General features: G+C 40.9%; 1 protein-coding gene across 1 annotated transcript in view; it reads right to left on the bottom strand.

Annotated features, from left to right (window-relative positions):
• oxsr1b (oxidative stress responsive kinase 1b) overlaps positions 1–18,858 on the bottom strand; it is a 43,489-nt gene that overhangs the window by 12,914 nt on the left and 11,717 nt on the right. The window contains exons 3-8 of the mRNA XM_026179642.1: positions 15,231–15,339; positions 8,440–8,581; positions 1,249–1,304; positions 912–1,021; positions 472–573; positions 247–380 (exon numbers count right to left, since the gene is read on the bottom strand). Coding sequence (XP_026035427.1) covers positions 247–380; positions 472–573; positions 912–1,021; positions 1,249–1,304; positions 8,440–8,581; positions 15,231–15,339 — 653 coding nt within the window. The remainder of the gene's footprint in view (positions 1–246; positions 381–471; positions 574–911; positions 1,022–1,248; positions 1,305–8,439; positions 8,582–15,230; positions 15,340–18,858) is intronic.

The raw sequence follows: 18,858 nt of genomic DNA, 5'->3' as shown, positions 1-18,858 counted from the left end.
TGCGGCTGCCAATAATAAATTTGTAAATGTTGTACAACTAGGTTTTTTATCTAGTGAAACAATGTCGCTGGAACAACAAGTCTGCTCAGTATGACTCCAGTAACAGGTTGCTTTGTTTCACATGTAAATCCGCTCTACTCAGTGTAAACTGACAGACTGTAAATCAATTTTGTAATTACCGCAGATGAGCAAAAATTGCATTTGATTAAAAAAGAAATGTATACAAGTAAATTATAATAAAAGCACCTTTTCTCAGGGTCTTTCTGTAGACACAGTGAGATCATCTTCCTGAAGGATTTGCCGTATTTCTTTACCATCTCCTTATCTGTGATGCCGGTCTCCAGACTTGGAGGGTCATTCTGCAGTGTCAGCATTAAGACCTAAAAGACACGAGAAAGACTTTGACTCACGTCTATTCATCGTTACGGTAAAATAGTAATAATCTAGCTTGTTAGGCATATTAAACTGTACCTTCATCGGTGGGTATTTGTGATAAGGTGCAGCTCCTGAAGCGAGCTCAATGGCCGTGATCCCAAAACTCCAAATATCTGCTTTGAAATCATAACCCCTCACCTGTTCAAGAAAGACACAGTGATTTACAACTTTGTACCGCATCACCTCATTCAAGTCAAAAGATACATCAGACTCCTCACTAGCTCCAGCTAGTTCTGCACTGCAGTAGAAAAAAAAATAAAAAAATAAAAAAAATAAAATAAAATGCAAGATAAGACTGTTTAATAATAAATAATAATCTGCTAGTTTAATTCCTCCTGCCTTACTGGTGATGGTGCAGCAGAATGGCAGATTTCTAAAACGGTCTAAAATTAGGTCAAAACAAAAATATCTGCTTTGTAATTGGCCGTTTGTGCCTCCAAGAAACTCGGCTACTTCCTTCCTAGACGAGGACTGACCTGCTCCATGACCTCTGGGGCCATCCAGCATGGCGTTCCCACGAAAGTCTTGCGCACTTTATTTCGAGTGATGTCACCTCCCGTGGCTAGAAAGGCACTGACGCCAAAGTCTGAATGAAAAGAAAGTGAGACAAACAGACAAATAGCCCAAAGCAGCGAGTCAATAATGTTATTGTCGAGAGAGCGTGTTTCCCTCCACAGACTGCAGCTCATGTGCATAAATACACCGAGAAACATTCAGATGTCGAACGGGGGAGCAATAAATGAGGCTGCGGCACATTAACTCCAATCACTAATGACAGCAGAGGAAAGGCGCTGTTGCCTTCTGGGTAAATACCTGCAATCTGCACTGAACCATCATCCCCGAGGAGAATGTTTCCAGCCTTAAGATCTCTGCGAAGACAAGACAAGAATTTGTATATGAAACGAACATTTCTCACACAGCTGTCACATCAAAAATGCAAAGACATTTAAAGTCTGAATAATTTGAGTATTGAGGAATTCTTTCAGTTCAAAAGCACTTACAATTTGTAGGAGGCATCATCAAGCAACTAGCTCTTATAATTTTAGCACCATTTCTTTTGTTGAGAGACTTCATTACAGACACAGTCTGTGGTTAATTTGTTCATCCCTGCTCAGCCTCCCCTGGTGGCGATAAGAGGATTCAGCAGGGACGGCTGCCTGACTGCCTGTCTGCCACACAGAACGAATACTGCCACCTCACCAGCCAGACACAGAGTTGTCATAGCAACAGAGATAATGACGAAGGGTCAAGCGAAAGGCGAGGATATAAAAAAAATAAATAAAAATAAATAAAGGATAGCAGCAGTGTCACTGAGGACCACAGCTAGTGCTCTGTGCTGTCCAGCCTCTCAGGAAATCAATGTACATTTTAACACTGTAACACTAAAAGCTCACAGAATGCCAAGTACAGATTACTACACCCGAAAGATTTGCTTTCCAGAAATCACCCCAAGACTGCACTTTAAATTGCATCGGCAAGCAGACAAACGATTCAAAGGAGACAGAATCGGAGTCACGGAGCAGTTTATGTTGCTACCAGATGGAGGCAGTGCAGTAAAAAGCCTGGAAATCGAATGCTGTAGGATCCAGCCTGCAAACTAAAATGCATCTGAATGAATGTAAAAATAGAATAGGCTTCAGAGCACAGTGTTTGAGATGAGAATGACACAGCTTCCAAGAAACAAAGGCTCTCTTCACCACTTAATTAGGAATATAATTCAATCCAGAAAGACTGTAAAAGAACAAGCCAAATACCAAATATGTGTAGGGGAAAATGCTGCAGAGAGAAATGTGGTGTTTGCACAGATTCTTATGATTCTTGATGAAAGATAGTCAGACAAGACGAGTGCTGAAGCACGTTTACACCTTTAGATTTTCCGATTTGTCCAGAGGTTCCAGTTTATCAAAAACTACTCAAGGAACTAGAGAAGGCAGTTTGGCTTCAGGCCTTTTCTCCTGCAGCTACAAGCTCAGTGCACAGTTTTACCCAAGAAAGCATGCATAAGGGAGCCAAGAGTTTGTAGGCCACGCTTTAGATTTTTGGTTCAAATGCTGATGAATACTTGAGTGTAGAGGCCACTTTCAGTGAGAGTGCTTCACTGAAAACACCACACAGCCAAAAGATGTTGTAGTGACAGGGAGTGGGTAAATGCTGAGTACCAGAGGGAAGGAAGGCAGCGAACGTGACAATATTAGGACATTAGGAATGTTAAAGATGGGGATCCCTACTTCAGGGCTAAATGACTTTATGGATTAAACAGCTCTCGAGAAGCAGGCTGGGATACTAAGCATGCTGGTTGCACCAATGTCTTCTCTAAGCTACAGCTGAGGCAGAAAGAGCTGATTGTGCTCAATACTTTAATGTGAATTTATATCTAGGGGAGCCCAATTATGTAACAGTCACTGTAGGGACACAGATGCAGAGGAACAGAAAGGGTGGATGAGAAGTGAACATGACAGCGTTTGCTACTGGCTTTGAGACAGACTGTTAGAAATGTCTTCTGTCATACAAGTGTCTGAGCTCGTGGTTCTCCAGCTTGTCCCGCTGTCACTTCGCCGCCCTGACATAACAGCTCGGTGACATCAGGTCACAGTATCTCATAGTTCCCCGCACTTGTTACTTTTTCTTAGACGACCATTTTTACTTCAGAAATTAGGATAGGAATATTTTACGTCTGATAGTTAGATGTTGCTATTTAAAACAGGACTGGAAAGGTGGTGCTGAGTGGACCAACTAAGCTAAAAGGAAGGTTTGGAGGTATCCTCAGATTACCTCTCCTCATTTGCACAGTCACCGTCTTTCTCTGAAGGTCCAGTCGTGTCTTTTCATGCTTGTGATTCAGCATTTATTCTAGCCATCTTAGTAGGTTCTTTTTAGTATTAAAGTCTAAGCCTAAGAGTGTACAGCCAGTAGTTTGGGCACAATAGTCTTCTGAGCAAAATACAAACACTGGTAAGCTAACATGTTCACAGCTACAAGTCAAATATGTTGGTGCTAGCAATGCTGACTGTTGCATTGGCATGCTACATTTGCTAATCTGAGTTAAAAAACAGACTACAGCTAAAGCAGACAGGACTGACCTAAGAAGCAAAACAGAGGTGTTTAGTTCAAAAACTATATTTGAATTAGATTACATTTTTACTTGTACTTCCTTATATTAAAATAAGGTGGGTTTTTAAGCAGTTTTTTTTTTTTTTAAATGGTTCTTTCCACGTGACATTAAATTATATGTAGCCATTAACGTCGCCTAACTGTTTTGACATTTCACTGGACATTAAAATTTCAACCTGCTGGAGGCAACAAGGGAAAAAAGTTATCAGGATTCAAAATTGGAGGATTGGAAAATTTTAAAGAAGTACTTGAGGGCCGCAAGAAGTTGCAATCTGAGTCATTATGTCCCAGTGAATCAAACTCGTCTGCATTGTGTCTCTTTACAACAGGGGACTCGACTCAATAAAACCAGGTGGCAACCAGTTATTACATAAAAACAAGGGCAACCATGCCTTGCCATGCAATGTCATTTTGCAGAATTTTTGAATTTGTCTTAAATCTGTGAGGTTCTGGTTGAATGTAAGGAGTTAATGTGGATTTCTCTGCATGCAGACAACAACAAATTTGCAATTTATCATAGTTAATCACAAACAGATTGCATGTAATTTCCCAATTTCAACACATTCAACTGCAAATTAAGAGCAGATTGAGTCAGTGTTAGTGCCAGTTTATCGCAGTATTGATGCACCAAAGTCACTTTGAAGACAACAACTGACCGTTACTGATCGCAGACCTGGTCCCTGTCTTCAAAGCAACAATTTCAAAAGGCAAGGAGACTGCACGTTTATTACACATGATTGCAATAATTTAGCTCTCCAACCACTAACCACTGTTTTTCCTTGTGTGACTGTAATATTATACAGCTGCTTAGGTATTTCAAACAGGGGAAAAAATGAAACAAAAAAAACACTGTTGATGTATTGATACCAATGGACAAATACTCTTTGTTTCTCAAAACAGCTTCTTTTCAAGGTACATCAGTCCTAACTTTAATGCTTCTTTTATAAAGAAACCGTAATGTTAGCAATGATTCTCTCATGTCCTCAGAGTGACTTCAGCATCTACATTTCCATATATGACATCATCATCACCACTGCAGTCGTGACATGCTCCTGTTCAGCGTGTTGAAATTGACCGAAAACAAATAATCCCTCGAAAATAATTTTGTATGAGGATTTTCACTTATAACACGCTCTGCTGTGAAAGAAAAACACGTGAAGCTCTCCATCATTCACAAAGCGTGATGAAGACGATCTAATTGAACCTCCTGCATTCATTCAGGAACTGTGTAGGCTGTGGTTCACTGCAGTAGATTGTGATGCTCTGAGAAAAGGGGCTGCAGAGTGTGGCCAGTCATTAAGATTCACAGGAAAGGAAAAGGAGGAGGAGGAGGAGAGAGGAGCTGGTGACACAATGCACCATGCAAGTTCAAAGAAATACTGGAGCAGATATGGGGTGGGGGGAGTAAATTTAAAGAGAAAAAAAAATGAACTCTTAGAGTTATCGAGACATATGTTCAGTAGAGTGTTTCGCCCCCTTATATGCAGTGTAACCAAATTCTAAAATGTTTCCAGAATTTAAAAGGTGTTATCTGAGCAAAAGATACTAAATGGTGAACAAGATACATGTGGTGTTTTCACATTTATGACCTGCTGAAATTATAGCCGGGCAATAGTCAGGTGGGAACAGCCATGGTATGAAACTGTCAAGAAGATTTATCATTCTCATCTGGCAGACTGTGCACCTTGCATCTCCACCAGGTCACCTCCTATGACATTACATCCCGGTGCCAGGCACACAGTGGCCCTAACAGGGCAGTAAAAAGAAGGTTTATTAGGTGCCTTGTGGGTCTTCTGCAGATTTTTCCATCCTCCCCTCTTTCCAGAATACCATCATCCCAACAAAATGATTTTTCTTCTGCATCCACTTTAATTGCCGTTTCCATATCCCTGAATTTCACATTGTATTTGAAATCAAACCAGAGACCACCATGACTTAATCATACCCAAACCACGCAGTGAGTCATTCGCTCGGCAAAGCCCTCTCATGTACCTCATTAGTGAAGTTTAAGAGATGCGTAACACCAAGAGCTCACCACAACAGTAAGATCGCTGCTGCCCAGGAGGCTTTAGCTACTGAACTCCAACAAATCAACTTGGAAAAAAGTCAAGCACAAGTTTTATTCTTCTCTTATGTGTTTGGTGACTGAATGCTGTTAAAATTAGAGGACAAGTGTCACCTTTGAATCAGGGACTTTTCAGACTGCTGTGAATGAGAAGGTGAAGCAATTCACCGTCTTGTGATAAATGTCTCCGCTTCAGCCCACAGCTCAGGTCGTAAGACTCTAATTGCTTTCCTGCAGTCCTGGCCTGCATGGAACGTATCATGTGACACTTTCTGTTTTCCCCTCCTGTCTCATAAAGCCTCAGCCCCTTGACTCTTTCCTCACCCCTGCCCCGAGGCACCGACTCATATGATCCAGCTTACACGGGGTGAAAACAGGGCCGTATGTGGATATTTACATCAGCAAGCGCTCGTCAACTCGTCACCCTTTACTCTCTTCACGTCAAGAACTTTCAACGCTGGAGTTACGTTACATTTTCATTCTCACAAATCACACCTTGCAGTCCAGGGCTGGAGTGACGTGGAGGATTAACGATCTAGTCGCGATTCTATATTGTCTCCTTCCAACAGACACCAGTAAAAAAGGCAAAAACATTTTCCCCTCTCTGGCACTGACTGATAACCCTGTCAGATTATGCTGAAAGTTGACACTTGCATCCTGCAGCAGAGGCACCGCTGCGGTGGAGTTTTCTTTTAATTAACACATTAATTTAAACAGTGTTTATTGTAAGTCCTTTTACCTCCATCTGTAGTTTCTATATGACAGAGTATTTTTCTAATTAGCAGCTTAATGAGCTGATGATATCATTGTCTATTAGTTCAGCTACACAGCTGTTGACAATACATTCCTCATCCGAGCTCATGGTCGAACAAGCCTCTCTCCGTTTCTCATTGGCATTCTACTCTGATTACTGCTGAGCACTTATCCATGGCAAAAAGCTATGCATTATTTACGCACGTAGCCTGACCAAGGCTAAGCGAATGCCGGTGGGAGAACAGAGGAGTGTGAATAAGTGAGCAATGAATATTACATACGTAGGAAATATTATGGTGGCTTAGAGTTCATTATAACAGCCTGAGTGCAGGGACTTAGCTAGGTCTTGAACTGGCTTAAAGGGGAGCTTTTGGTATTTCCTGTGGCATGCAAATCTGTCATTGACACATTTAACTTGCATATTCATAGAGAAACTCTTTATCATCATTAGCCTGTGAAAGCTGTGAGTCTGCTTTCAGATGCTTTTCAGCACCTATTAAAAACACAGTGATTACGCCTTCACAGTTTTTAAACTAAGATGATACATCTAAATTGAACAGACTGATTTTCATTCACAATCATTCTTAAGTGGTAAGCCACAAAGCAATCATTGCTGCTTCCCCCCCCCATTTGTTGCATCCCACTGGTGAAGTATTGCCACGTCACAATATACATAACAATGACTCTGACCTTCAGAAGTGAATGTGTCCATTACTAGTGCGCAGTCAAATGCCTCATCTGATGACTAATCTGATACAAACCACTAACATATCATTTTCTTAAAACAAAATCAAGCAAGTTCAAAATGATTCTTTATCTTAAAGCACTGGACCTTATTGTAGCATATCTGTTTATCCTGTGGGAAAGAAACCATTTCAACTCATATGCCATACTAAGAAAACTTTCTCCTGATTGGCTGCCCCTCAAAACAGAAGGTTCAACCAGCAGGTGGCTGCAACCTTTAACAAACTATTTAATCAATGTAGATATAAATATATTTTTTATATTTATATCTGTATTTATATCAGTTGGTGGCTATTAATTTAACTATTTGAGTATGAGCCACTGGAATCTGTAGCATGTGTCATTTTCATGGCAGTGTCCGATTTACAAAGGCTGGAGCTGGGCAAGCTGTGATGTCACCAGCTTTTTCTGGTTCTTTATTCATGCCCCTTGTGGATAAACCTCTGGTCTTTGATGGAAGATCGATGGGAAGACTAGCATGCTCTGAGATCAGTTACCATCTGCGTGTTTATGGAAACAGAACTAGCATTTGCAAGTTTAAGTTTTCTCTTCCTAGCTACCTCAGACAGTGCAGTGTACAAAGACTCTGAACAGCCCATTAGCTTGGAAATCCATGATGATGGAGAAGGGGCATAAACTTGTGCCACTTGTGGTTTAAAAAACAAAAACAAAGCACGAGGATAGCAGGCTCTAGCAATATTGTTATATTATGAGAAATGACTTCATTGAGTTCAATTACCAGATTTGCACAACCTTAATTTTTTTTTATTAATATTTTTAACCCCCTTAATCATCTCACACAAAATTCAGCTATGGCTGTTTAAAATTTTATTAATATACTTTAAGTCAAAGTTTAGGCCTGTTTTTTTATTACGTTTGTTTTTCTGTTTCTTTAAGAAACTTAAACCAGAACAGCTCTACTACACATGTGTGATTGATATAGTCCATTATAAAAACCTTTAATGAGCCCAGTAAGAGCAGCCATTACCATGGCTTTTAAGGAAAGACGTCTGAGCTTGATTTATGTATTCATTAATATTAAGGACTAATAATTAAATCTGCATGTCAAAAACATCAAGTTTTGGTGGCCTACCATAAATTTATACAGGAATCTCTTCTATGCAAACAGCATGATGTGATTTAATGTTGCAGTTACACACATATTCACACATATGCTTCAATACAAATACAAACTGCCCAGCATAAAAACATAATGTCCTAGGGTAGCAAAGCAGGCATATTATTAGCATGACACTATTAGCGACAGAGGAGAGAATATCAGGGGCTGCGTTTCTGCTCAATAAACCCTCAAGCACAACAGGCCTGGTTACCTGTGGATCTGTCCGTTCTTGTGTAGGTACTCCAGGCCCTCAAGAACATCTCTCAACACTGTGGCTATGCTGGCCTCATCCAGGACGCCGGTCTTGTGCTCCCCTCGTGAGATGATATGCTTGATCACATCCAGCACTGAGCCTGGAAAGCAAAAACATTGCAACTCTTCATTTTACTTTACTGCTAACAATCAGTTTTCAACAATGTTCAGACTGGTCAGAAAAATCGTTTCTCGTTGTAAATGATGATCCAGAGTCACCGCAGGCCAGCGTGTACCATTTGTTAAGTCTACTCCAAACCAAATCCTTTTTATGAAAACACATACTTCCTCATGGATTGGCAGACATTCAGTCAAGATAACTCAAAGTATAATCTTACATTGTTTGGACAAATTAGATTTTGGGGTACACAAGGATCTTTCTCCCGGCTCCAGTAAAACTGATTTAATTAAAGGAAAAAACAAATCATTCAGCTTTGTTAAAATAGAGCACTTTAACCATAAACAGCTCCATGACCTTTTAATTTGGCAATGGCAAAACAAACAATAGATGGGGAAATGGAGGGAGACTGGAACAAGCCAGAACATTAATAACCAAAGGGTAAGCCCAACCTTTAGAAGAATCCCTACTGTGCTAGGATTTTTAAGATCAAATAAGAAAACAGCAGCTACGCTTGAATTTCTGATGAAAGTGTAAAGTATCACATTATAACTTTAACTATTTATTGCCATAGCACAGTCATACTTTGTACAACAGTACAACTAAATACGGCCCCACATTGGTGCTGGAAAAAAGGCCAGCAAATCACAATAAGTAAACACCATATGTACAGCATGTGCAGAAAATATGCAGAGAATATTTTCAGAGATGCAAGTAATTACGGAACATTTCAAGATCAATTTCAGCACAGCTCAGTGATTTGAGTCTTGATTATTGATCTTATATGAAAGGGGACAAAACTAAGCACAACCTGACGTGAATGCGTTGGAAATGGATCAAAATCCACATGGGGGGGGGGATATGTCATCATTTGAGGGTACGAGTCAAACAGTTGTTTTTGTCTTCAGTGAATGGAGAACCAGAGTAGCTGTGTTAACTGACCTGCCCTGATTAGAGCAAAAAAGACAGGTCACTGTGTCTCCAACTGCTTTGCTCCTGTTACATAAAAGAGTGCTATAACTGACTGCTGTCAGTATACAAGCTCCTTTGTGCAGCTTTCCACAAAATAAAAAAAGAAAAAACACACAAAAAAAACCAAATACCTCTCTGAAAAGAGGTCGAGTTATTTGCATTCTGTGTGACAGAAAATTGGGCGACACTGGTGAGTGGTAACAAAGCAGAGAAGCGAAAAGAAAGCCACTTGCCTGACAACCTTTATTGTGCTGCAGCGAGACACAAACGTCACACAGCCACACTGTGCATCTGTCCCTGCAACTCTAAAACAGAAGCTGGAAAAAGGTCCCTTTAAGGTCTGGCGACGGCTCATGACAATTCCAGGTTAAATTGATTGTGTTTTAACAAACAATGCCAGACTAGAGGTGCAAAGATATTTATTTGCTCAATCATTTCAGGATGTCTTCGCCTGCGGCACTTAGTCAAGCACTCGCTGCATTACCCCAGAGGAGCCGAGGATGATGGGCCACCTGAGACTAGACAGTGTTATTACAGAGTCGTACACACAGCGAGACAGAAAGGCAGAGGAAGAGGGGAGCGAGGGAGAGGCGATGAGTTCAACGGGTTTATCGCGCAGTGACGGTGCAAAGCAGAAAATGTGATTCAGCGCTGAGGGAATGAAACAACGAAAATTCAAGGAAGAAAAACACATGAGGATCAGCAGGAAATGCATCCTAGATGTGTGTTTGAGTGTGAAATAATAGGTGTGTACGTGAGCATGTGAAGGAGTGAACTGGGAGAGTAAAAGAAGAGTGCAGCTTCTCTGATGTGACGGCTCTTTGAAGCTCATTGAGAAAAGGCAGCCGGTTTGATTTTTTCTCCCCTCCTTCGTAGATAGTTTCCTTCCTCTCGCAGAGCTTCTGCTCAGTCTGTTTTCCATCTCCATATGTGAAATGGCTCGATGGAGGAGAGAAGGAAAGAGGTGACAGCTGACAATGAGGGAAGCTTTGCGGAAAAGGAGGCTAGGTGAACAGAGCCAAATCCAAATCAGGGGTTATGTAGTCCAAATGAGCTAGCAGATGAATAATAGGATGATTATGAAGCTAATGTGGCAGACCTTACAGGCTTTTTACGCAAGAGAATTTGAAAAGTCATGACTCCACTTGATCTTTATACTATTAAATAAAAGCATCACTTTATTATAAGGCAATGTAGTATTTCACTTTCTTGCCAAGAGGTAGATTAAAAGATCATTACTAAAAGTCTTTATTTCAGAACACACACCGACCAGAACCTCTAAAGTCCACTAACAGGGCTGTTGAGGCTCAGTAGGTAGAGTGGGAGGGTCTACCAATCCAAAGGATCAATTCCCCAGTCTGCTTGTTGAAGTATTCCTGGGCAAGCTGGTTACCCCCTGTGCGAATGTGTGTGCAAATGTTAGACAAAGCACTTAAGTATTTAAAAAAGCACTTGTATGAGGATGAGTGCATTTGATTGGGCTGTAGTAAAAAAGTGCTTTGAGTGCAGTTACAGTAGAAAAGCAATTTATAAGTAGCGGTCCATTTACTTCAGCTGATCTAATTTATTTGTTAAAGATGTCAAATATCAATAATCTCCTATGGTACCTGATGGTTTTTTACAGAGGAAAGAAAAACCACCACATACATTCAAAACAATACTTGACAGGTGGTTGGATGATTGTACAAGTTCTCTATCACTCCATACAGTGGGCTAACTTTAAACTGATCGGTCGCAAGGGCCTCGAGCACCGTCTGTGCGACTGTCCGCGCTGATCGCATCTCTTTAGGCAACTGTTGCTGTTTTTGTAAAGAAAACTTGCACCTTAAAAAAGATTCTTGCAGGAAAGCACGTTCACAGAACTGCTTGGCAAGTGACTGGACAAACCAGCTATTATATCTCACTTATAACATGCTCAGAGCTGCATGTTTCAGGTGTTGGCCAGTAGTTTCTCATGGAACACTGCTTGGTGAGTAACTGACTGCTTGGCTACAAGTGAATAGCTTGAAATCTGGAGAGATTGATTCTCTTGTGATTGTGATCTCATGAATTGTGCAAGAATCCCACTGCCTGGCAAGGCTGCTGACAAGTCTCTTTTAAACTAAAGTGGCCCGAGGAAAAGGTCCCGCAAGTGCAAACACACACAGCATGATGCAGGCTTTGGAGGATTACTAAATGCCAGCCTTGTCAGCCTCTTTCAGATTCATCTGATTGAACTCTTCATGCCTCATTAGGTTGTTTTAGCAAACTGACAATGACTGACAGGTTAACAGTCCAAAGGTTTATTCTGCATGGGAAAGACACCTGATGGGTTAGAAATCCAGAGGACGAGTTCTTACAAATCACATGGAATAAATTAAGCCTTCACAGTGGAGTGCACTGTGGAGAATATAAACACTGTAAAAATAATTATTTCAATTACATTCATGCACATTTTTAGTGACTAAGCGGCAGCACTTTTCCATTTCTCTGCTTTATCTATGAACGTCACCTTTGCAGACTATTCTTATGATCAGAGCAGGAACTTTGAGATCTAGAGAGGATGAGAGAGTAAAAAAGGGGGAGGAAGGGTATGGGGAAGTGAGAGCTGTTGCCAACTGTGCTAAAGGCCAATGGGGAATGCCAAGTAAAGTTGGAGGAAGAAAGTGACGACAGCATATGGGAGGGGTTGCAGCAAGGCAAGGGTGGTGTAAAAATATGGTTACTGGTTCAGACTGAAAGAAGCCTGTCAGAAACTTTTAATAAGATGCAAAATTTTAGGAGGGTTGGATTTCATAGTCTTCTCTACGTGAACCTGGAGACGCCTCGAAAAGCTCCCCATCAGCTTTTAGCAGCAGCTGAGGACCACACTACGATCTGAGAAATCCACCGGCTCCGAACTCGGCAGAGCTTTTTCATGTGCTAAATTCAATCATATCTGCTGTCAGCCGGGCTCTACTTTGGGTGGCAGTGCATTGAGCTCAGCAGCAGCGCAGGTACAGTTGGCCGGGAAAAGTTGCCGTTTGATCTGGAAACGCATTCCTTTTCTTGCTTTGGCACGACTCACTCCATCCCTGTGGGTTTCCGAAGATGTATCTTCGTTGAGAGTTGAGTCAGTGACAGCTTAAGCGACGCTGTAATGAAACAGTCCTTCACATGTCACATTCAGAACAGGAATTTCCTGAAAAACTATGCCTGCAGCGCACCTACTTTGAAACTCAACTCTGCAAGTTAAGCCTTGAATGGGAGAGTCAGATAAGAGATCCGTCCCGTGTTAGGGTTAGACCTCAAATACATTAAAGGGAACATTAAATCTACAACACTGTGGCACATATACTAAAGAAGCATCATCACCAACTTACTACTTATCAAAAGGTGGCTAACAGCGTGCCACTCTTATCCCAGTAGCACATGCTAGTCCTCAGGCGTGTTGCCAGTTAGGAGTAGAAAACCCCTAAATGGCACTTGAACATGCCAAGTCAGACACTTGGCATTCAAAAGGTTCTAAAGGTTTCTAAGAACTGACTTCAATTTACAAACTACTTTTAGTGATCTAATTTTTTCTGCTTCTGTGCTCGTTGGCTTTTACATTCTCCAAATCACCGTCTATGATCTCGACGACTTACTGAGATTAGTGTCCACTTCAACAGGTCTCTTATAGTTTCCAGTACCCTTTTCCCATACACAGATTTTCCAAAGGCATTCAGTCCCAGATGTTCTGCATTTTCATTTTCACCTACCTAAGAGACACACATGAATAAAGTTAAGCTAACCAGCTAGGCCCAGCTCTTTCTGGTTTAAGTTATTGCCTTATTGGCCAAGCTCCTATCAAAGAGGTCCTCAATATTATTCAGCTGCTTGTTCAGACAGCATCCTCTCCTGTAGTCAGACAAACTTTAGTGTCTGTTAATGTGGTCGGGCACTAGTACGGACAGCCAGGCAGCACTAATCAGAAACTGCACAGGTGGAGAACTGGTTCATGGGCTCTGCTGCCTGACGCTGCAGAGAACAAAAACTATAATCACCACCTGCAGTCCAAGAAGGGGACCGTGGAGTTTGTCAGCAGGATAAGAGACTCACTTGAGAGGCTGATTACATTTGTCTGTATTATCAGTCTCACACCATTATAATTCTAACTGTAAGATAGTTAAAGTAACCAAGTTATTCCATAGCTAAAAGTACCCTCAGTTTAGAGTTCCTTTTGTGTTAGTCAACATAAGCAATAGTCAGAAATCATCTTATTCTTAATGTTATAGTTTCAGAAAACATAAATTATGTCTGAAAGTGTGAATAGGTGCTGCAGGATGTAAAACAACATTTTTGTCTACTAGCAATGACACCTGACGAACTTGACTTTTAGCCAAAAACTGTTTAAAATGTCTTTAAAAAAATATCCAAAACATGTCCAGTGTTTATCTAACCGATTGTTGAGCTGTCATCAGTCTTCCAGAAGCATAAGAAAGAAATCAGGGTGGAGCTGTAGGGTGGAGGGTTTCTTACGCTCCATCAAGCCACAGCAGCTGCAGACAGAAGCTTGCCTTCCTCTGGGCTGGTATGCTCTGCCTGTGGAGTGATGGTCTATAAACTCGACCTCATTTCAGGTCCGTCTCCATGGCAGACGTCGCCATGGCCATCATTTAATTACTCTGCACAATAAAACCCAACATCAAGGCCTTCTGTTAAACTGGGATAAGGGGAACGAGAGAGCCCATCTTGAGTGGTGTCTGCTCCTGCTGTGAAGCTGGCCGTTTGCTTAAGCGTCGCTTGGCGGGCACAGTGCTCTGGGCACAGCTGCAAGACGGCTGCCAAGGGACTCCTGACTCGAGTATCTGAGTGCGCCAAGCACGCCACCTGGGCACTATCCGTTACAGTGGGACGCTGTTTACACAGGGGGACTGGAGTACCAAGGGAGTGTAAATGTTTAGTATGTTAGTGTGTTTGTGTACATTTGTGCTTGAACAGCTAAGTGTTTGAGATGGAAAGCAGGTTGAAGAGGCAGATGAGTGGTCTCTGCATCACTGTAAACAAATCACCATCACTCTCATTACTCTCATAGATGACAAAAGTTTGGCAGAAAACACATTTCTCTGGATGCCTTTTCTGTCTCTGCAAGGTCCAAGGTAAAATCTCGACTACCTCACAGCCCTGATGGAAAAGCCCAAATACATGTTGTTGATGAAATTAAACCTGAACAATATAATCAGTTCCAGATGTAACAGTTGTATTCTGAGGTTTTCTTCTTCCATGGTGGCCTCCTCTTCACGCTCCTCTCACTAGTTAATTGCAGCACTGCCACATGGATGCCATGACGCCAGCCTGTGGGTTGTTATTACCTCTGCTCTGTCATTAGCTCCAGCACTGTACTGAATTAAAGCCCGGAAAGAACTGCAGCTCACAGGGGACACAATGAGGATCAGTGTTGTCACATTCCCCACAATCACAGTTAACATCACCGACAGCAAGAAGCCCAGCTTTCCTAACACTCACACTCTTGCCAAAGAATTGTGGACCCCGATAACATAACTTAAGTGGGCAGGACAAACAAATGGATCCTTTGCATCTTCCTCTCAGACAGTAATTTCTTTCTAGAACAAGATTACATATAATTGCCCGAGGGGAATCAAAATATTTAAATTGATAGGTGTTGACAGATTATAAATAAGGGGGGGAGCATCACTTACCGCCACTGAGCAGCTTCATAACCAGCCACAGCTCATCCTTTACCACAAAGGAGGTGTAATAAGACACAATGTTGGGGTGGTGGCACTGGCTCATGGCCTGAATCTCTTTCTGTTAAAGGAAGAAAAATGAAATATATGTTAATCTGCTAACACACACACACACACACACTTCATTAAAATGGCTTGAAATTTTCAGAGCCAAAAGGTTCTATACCGATGATTTGAAGAGCAAGAAAAACATTTTTAGAGCTCTTAACAGAGTTGTCGGCTCTAAGATGAGCTATCATAAGACTCAATACGTCTTACTTGTGATTTCATCTCAAAAACAAAACCAAAACAAATAGAGCCTAATAGCTAATTATAATAACTTCACTTCATCCAAAAAGGATGAGAAAAGCTTGAACAGTCACGACAAATACATTGATGCTGCTGCTATTCTTTCAATTTAGCGTGATCCTTAAAATTTTAATGATGTCAGTATTCACAAGAGACACAGGCACAGTCAGTGTAATGCACATCCCTGCAAAGATTAAAAACAAAAGACAACGCAGTCTGTACTCAGCCTTTTATACAGCTTTAAAGCTGTGTGTGTGTGTGTGTGTGTGTGTGTGTGTGTGTGTGTGTGTGTGTGTGTGTGTGTAAAGAAGGGAGCTGAGGTAATGCTGGCACAGAGGTCTAATCCATCACTTCAGCACCAGTCCCAAATTCATTCGAGGACAGACAAGCTTCCTCAGAGGAATAAAATCTGTCCGACTTTGCGGGTGGAACCACTGATTCACGCAGGTTTTGAAGGCTCGGCAAGTGAATGAACCTGTAGCTGCAGAGCCACCGCAACTTATTTCTTATTAACCACTCGAGCAGAAGAGTGTCAGGAGACCACCAACCACTTTTAAAATCCTTTTAGTTTTAAGTTAAATAGTGCCAAAATGATCAGCTGCCAGTTGTTCATCTGTTGATATCGGCTTTCACAACAGCTGATAAAGGCAAGAGAAACACCATTCAACCCTGGTATGAGTGTTGAGTAAATAATAAAAATTATAATAAAAAATTAAATAATAAAAAAGTTTGGTTTGTGTCCAAAAAAGAAATAAAAAGAAATTTAAGCATTTTATATTATATTATATTTTTAATTTGGTTGGTTTATCAAGCGACAGCTCAAACCTTTGCTAAAGTTTCTGTACTGTGTGCAAAATGGAAGACAACCCTCAGTTTTAACTTAATATTATAGTCTTTGAGTATTACAAAGTTAAAGCCCATCATTAAAGCAGAGGTTTGTGACACGGCTTGATAATAAAGTAAGTAAGTAAAATAATTCCGTTGTTGTGTGCAAACAGAAATAATGTATGCTTTCTGCAGAACGCTGAATAGCCACGTTGAAGGAAAAAAAAAACCCTTGGTGATTGGCTAATAATTTTGATTCAGAATAGACACCATTTCATCTGAACATATAGTATAAACAAGTATAAACATATTATTAGTATAAATATACTGTTGATACAAAAGGTGCAAACAACGTTTTAAGATGATTTGGGGTTTTATCAAAAATTACGACATTAGGGTATTGGGTTGATAGGTTGCTCCCCCCCTCGTAAGGTGCTTAAAGGAGAAGCCTTAACACTCAAGCTAAGGTATCAATCAATAGATGCCTGTGAGCCAAAGAGTAAGCAATCAAAGTCAAATATTCAATCAGCATAAATGCTTAGCTACACAATGTGCATTAGCAGCAGCAAGCATCTGCTGCAGAGTCATCACTATTGACTCTGGGTCCTTCAGTTAGTGCCTAAGAATTGCTGGGGTTGGTGAGCGATGCCGTGTTGTCCTTAGAAGTCAAAAAGAGGGTTAAGAAGGTGAAGTGACATAATAATAAGGGAGTCTACAGGCGTGCATCAAAGTGACTGGACCACAAAAATTATGTTATGTTTAAATGCACACAGAGTGTAAAGGGTAGTAGTACCCAAGTTTCCCAGAAAATAAATAAATAAACAAGGAAAAAAGACACTGAGAAACCTCACAGATGTTTTGAGTTTACTAACCAACAGGTGAGCCCACATACCCACACTTGGCTTCTTAAACTAAGTTATATTTGATCATCAAGCAGCTGAATAAATTTAAGTCTGTCAATGAAAGTGAACCATGCGAGTCGTCTTCCCCATCAGGGTGAGACAGGCTCTCCCTCCCTCTTCTTTGCTCTGTGGACCAGGCAGGGTAACCCCAGCAGAGAAAAACAATGAGATAACAGGGGATATATGGTACTCGGGCAGTTGGCAGTTCTCATCTTTTCCAGCAGACGATGTGAGAAAGGGAGACTCTTTGTTGTGAGGATTAGGTGGCTGTAAACCCATTCTGCAGCAATGATCCTGGAAATGCTCTCATGACACAAAACACAATTTTTATATTTTTAACTGTGCAACCTTCAATACTTGATGCTCACTCGTTGTGTTTTGTCTTAAAAGTAGTTCAAGTATCTTCCAAATACTTTACCTGCATAAACTACAATGTCCTTGACTTTGTACTTTATGCAACAGGTGAAATTCTTCTTCAATCCTCTTAATAAAAGGAACTTGGTCAAAACATTAAACCTAAATTGAGCAGTGTAGTCACTGTGCTAACCATTAACTGTTGTCAGACATTTTTTTTGATAGACCTCATTGTCATCCACATGTTCTATATGCTTTCTGTTGAGGGATTACTGAAGCTGAAATCATAAAAATTGCAAAACTACTTCCTCCAACCAGTCTTTCCCCTGGCCTTTGTTGGGTGTTACGATGACTTCATGCCAGCGCATAGAGCCGTTTCATTCAGTGCATCTAACCTGCAAAGCACACAGCTGACACACCTCTGCACAACAAATAAGTTCACCTGGACCAGATTACAATTATAATTTTAATATCTAAGCCATTGAAGAAATTAGAAGAAGCACCTTCGGTATCCTAAATAGGACAAAATGTCGAATCAACTACACTAATGACCATCTGTGTGATATTCATAAGCTGCATGAGTATGTACATTAGCTTATATGTAATAAATGATTCATCTCCTCAGAGACCCCTCACTTCCTGGCTTAATGCTACTGACAGAATCCTGGTGCCACTGCAAAAACTGTCATCTTTACTGTCATTGTTTGATTGGCTACTGTTCACGGGTTGGGTAGCGTTATGCTTAAATGATTACAGTTAAACAAAAAGCTCAGGGTCAGAGCTTGGGCAGCACAGCGGCATGTCTTGGTAAAATGTGGGCGGGGAAAAAATAAATAGCGTTTTGTGTATATATGTGTATGAAACATCCAGAGAGGCAGCAGAGGACAGAAGCTGCAGGCTTGTAAATGACACCAAAACACACTTAGTCACTCTGTTTTTATTACATAATTATTTTGGTACAAACATTAACCTGGTAGTGTGGCACTGTGTTGGGATTTACTCACTTAACAGAAAATTCGCCTGCATTTGTCCTTAATTTTGAACACGACATGCGCTCTTCAACACTACAGAAAGATTATATCATGACAACAACAAAAATTCTCATATTTCAGGTTTGTTTTTCCTTTTAAAATCTTTCAATAAGAGACTGCCCGGGGTCTTTCCCTGACTCACAATGGGCCTCCGGGAGGTACAACTGCTCTGCATGTAGT

The sequence above is a fragment of the Astatotilapia calliptera genome, chromosome 9, assembly GCF_900246225.1.
Source record: "Astatotilapia calliptera chromosome 9, fAstCal1.2, whole genome shotgun sequence".
NCBI lineage: Eukaryota > Metazoa > Chordata > Actinopteri > Cichliformes > Cichlidae > Astatotilapia > Astatotilapia calliptera.
Note: the sequence above shows the minus strand (reverse complement) of the source record. Positions and strands in the feature narration are given on the sequence as shown.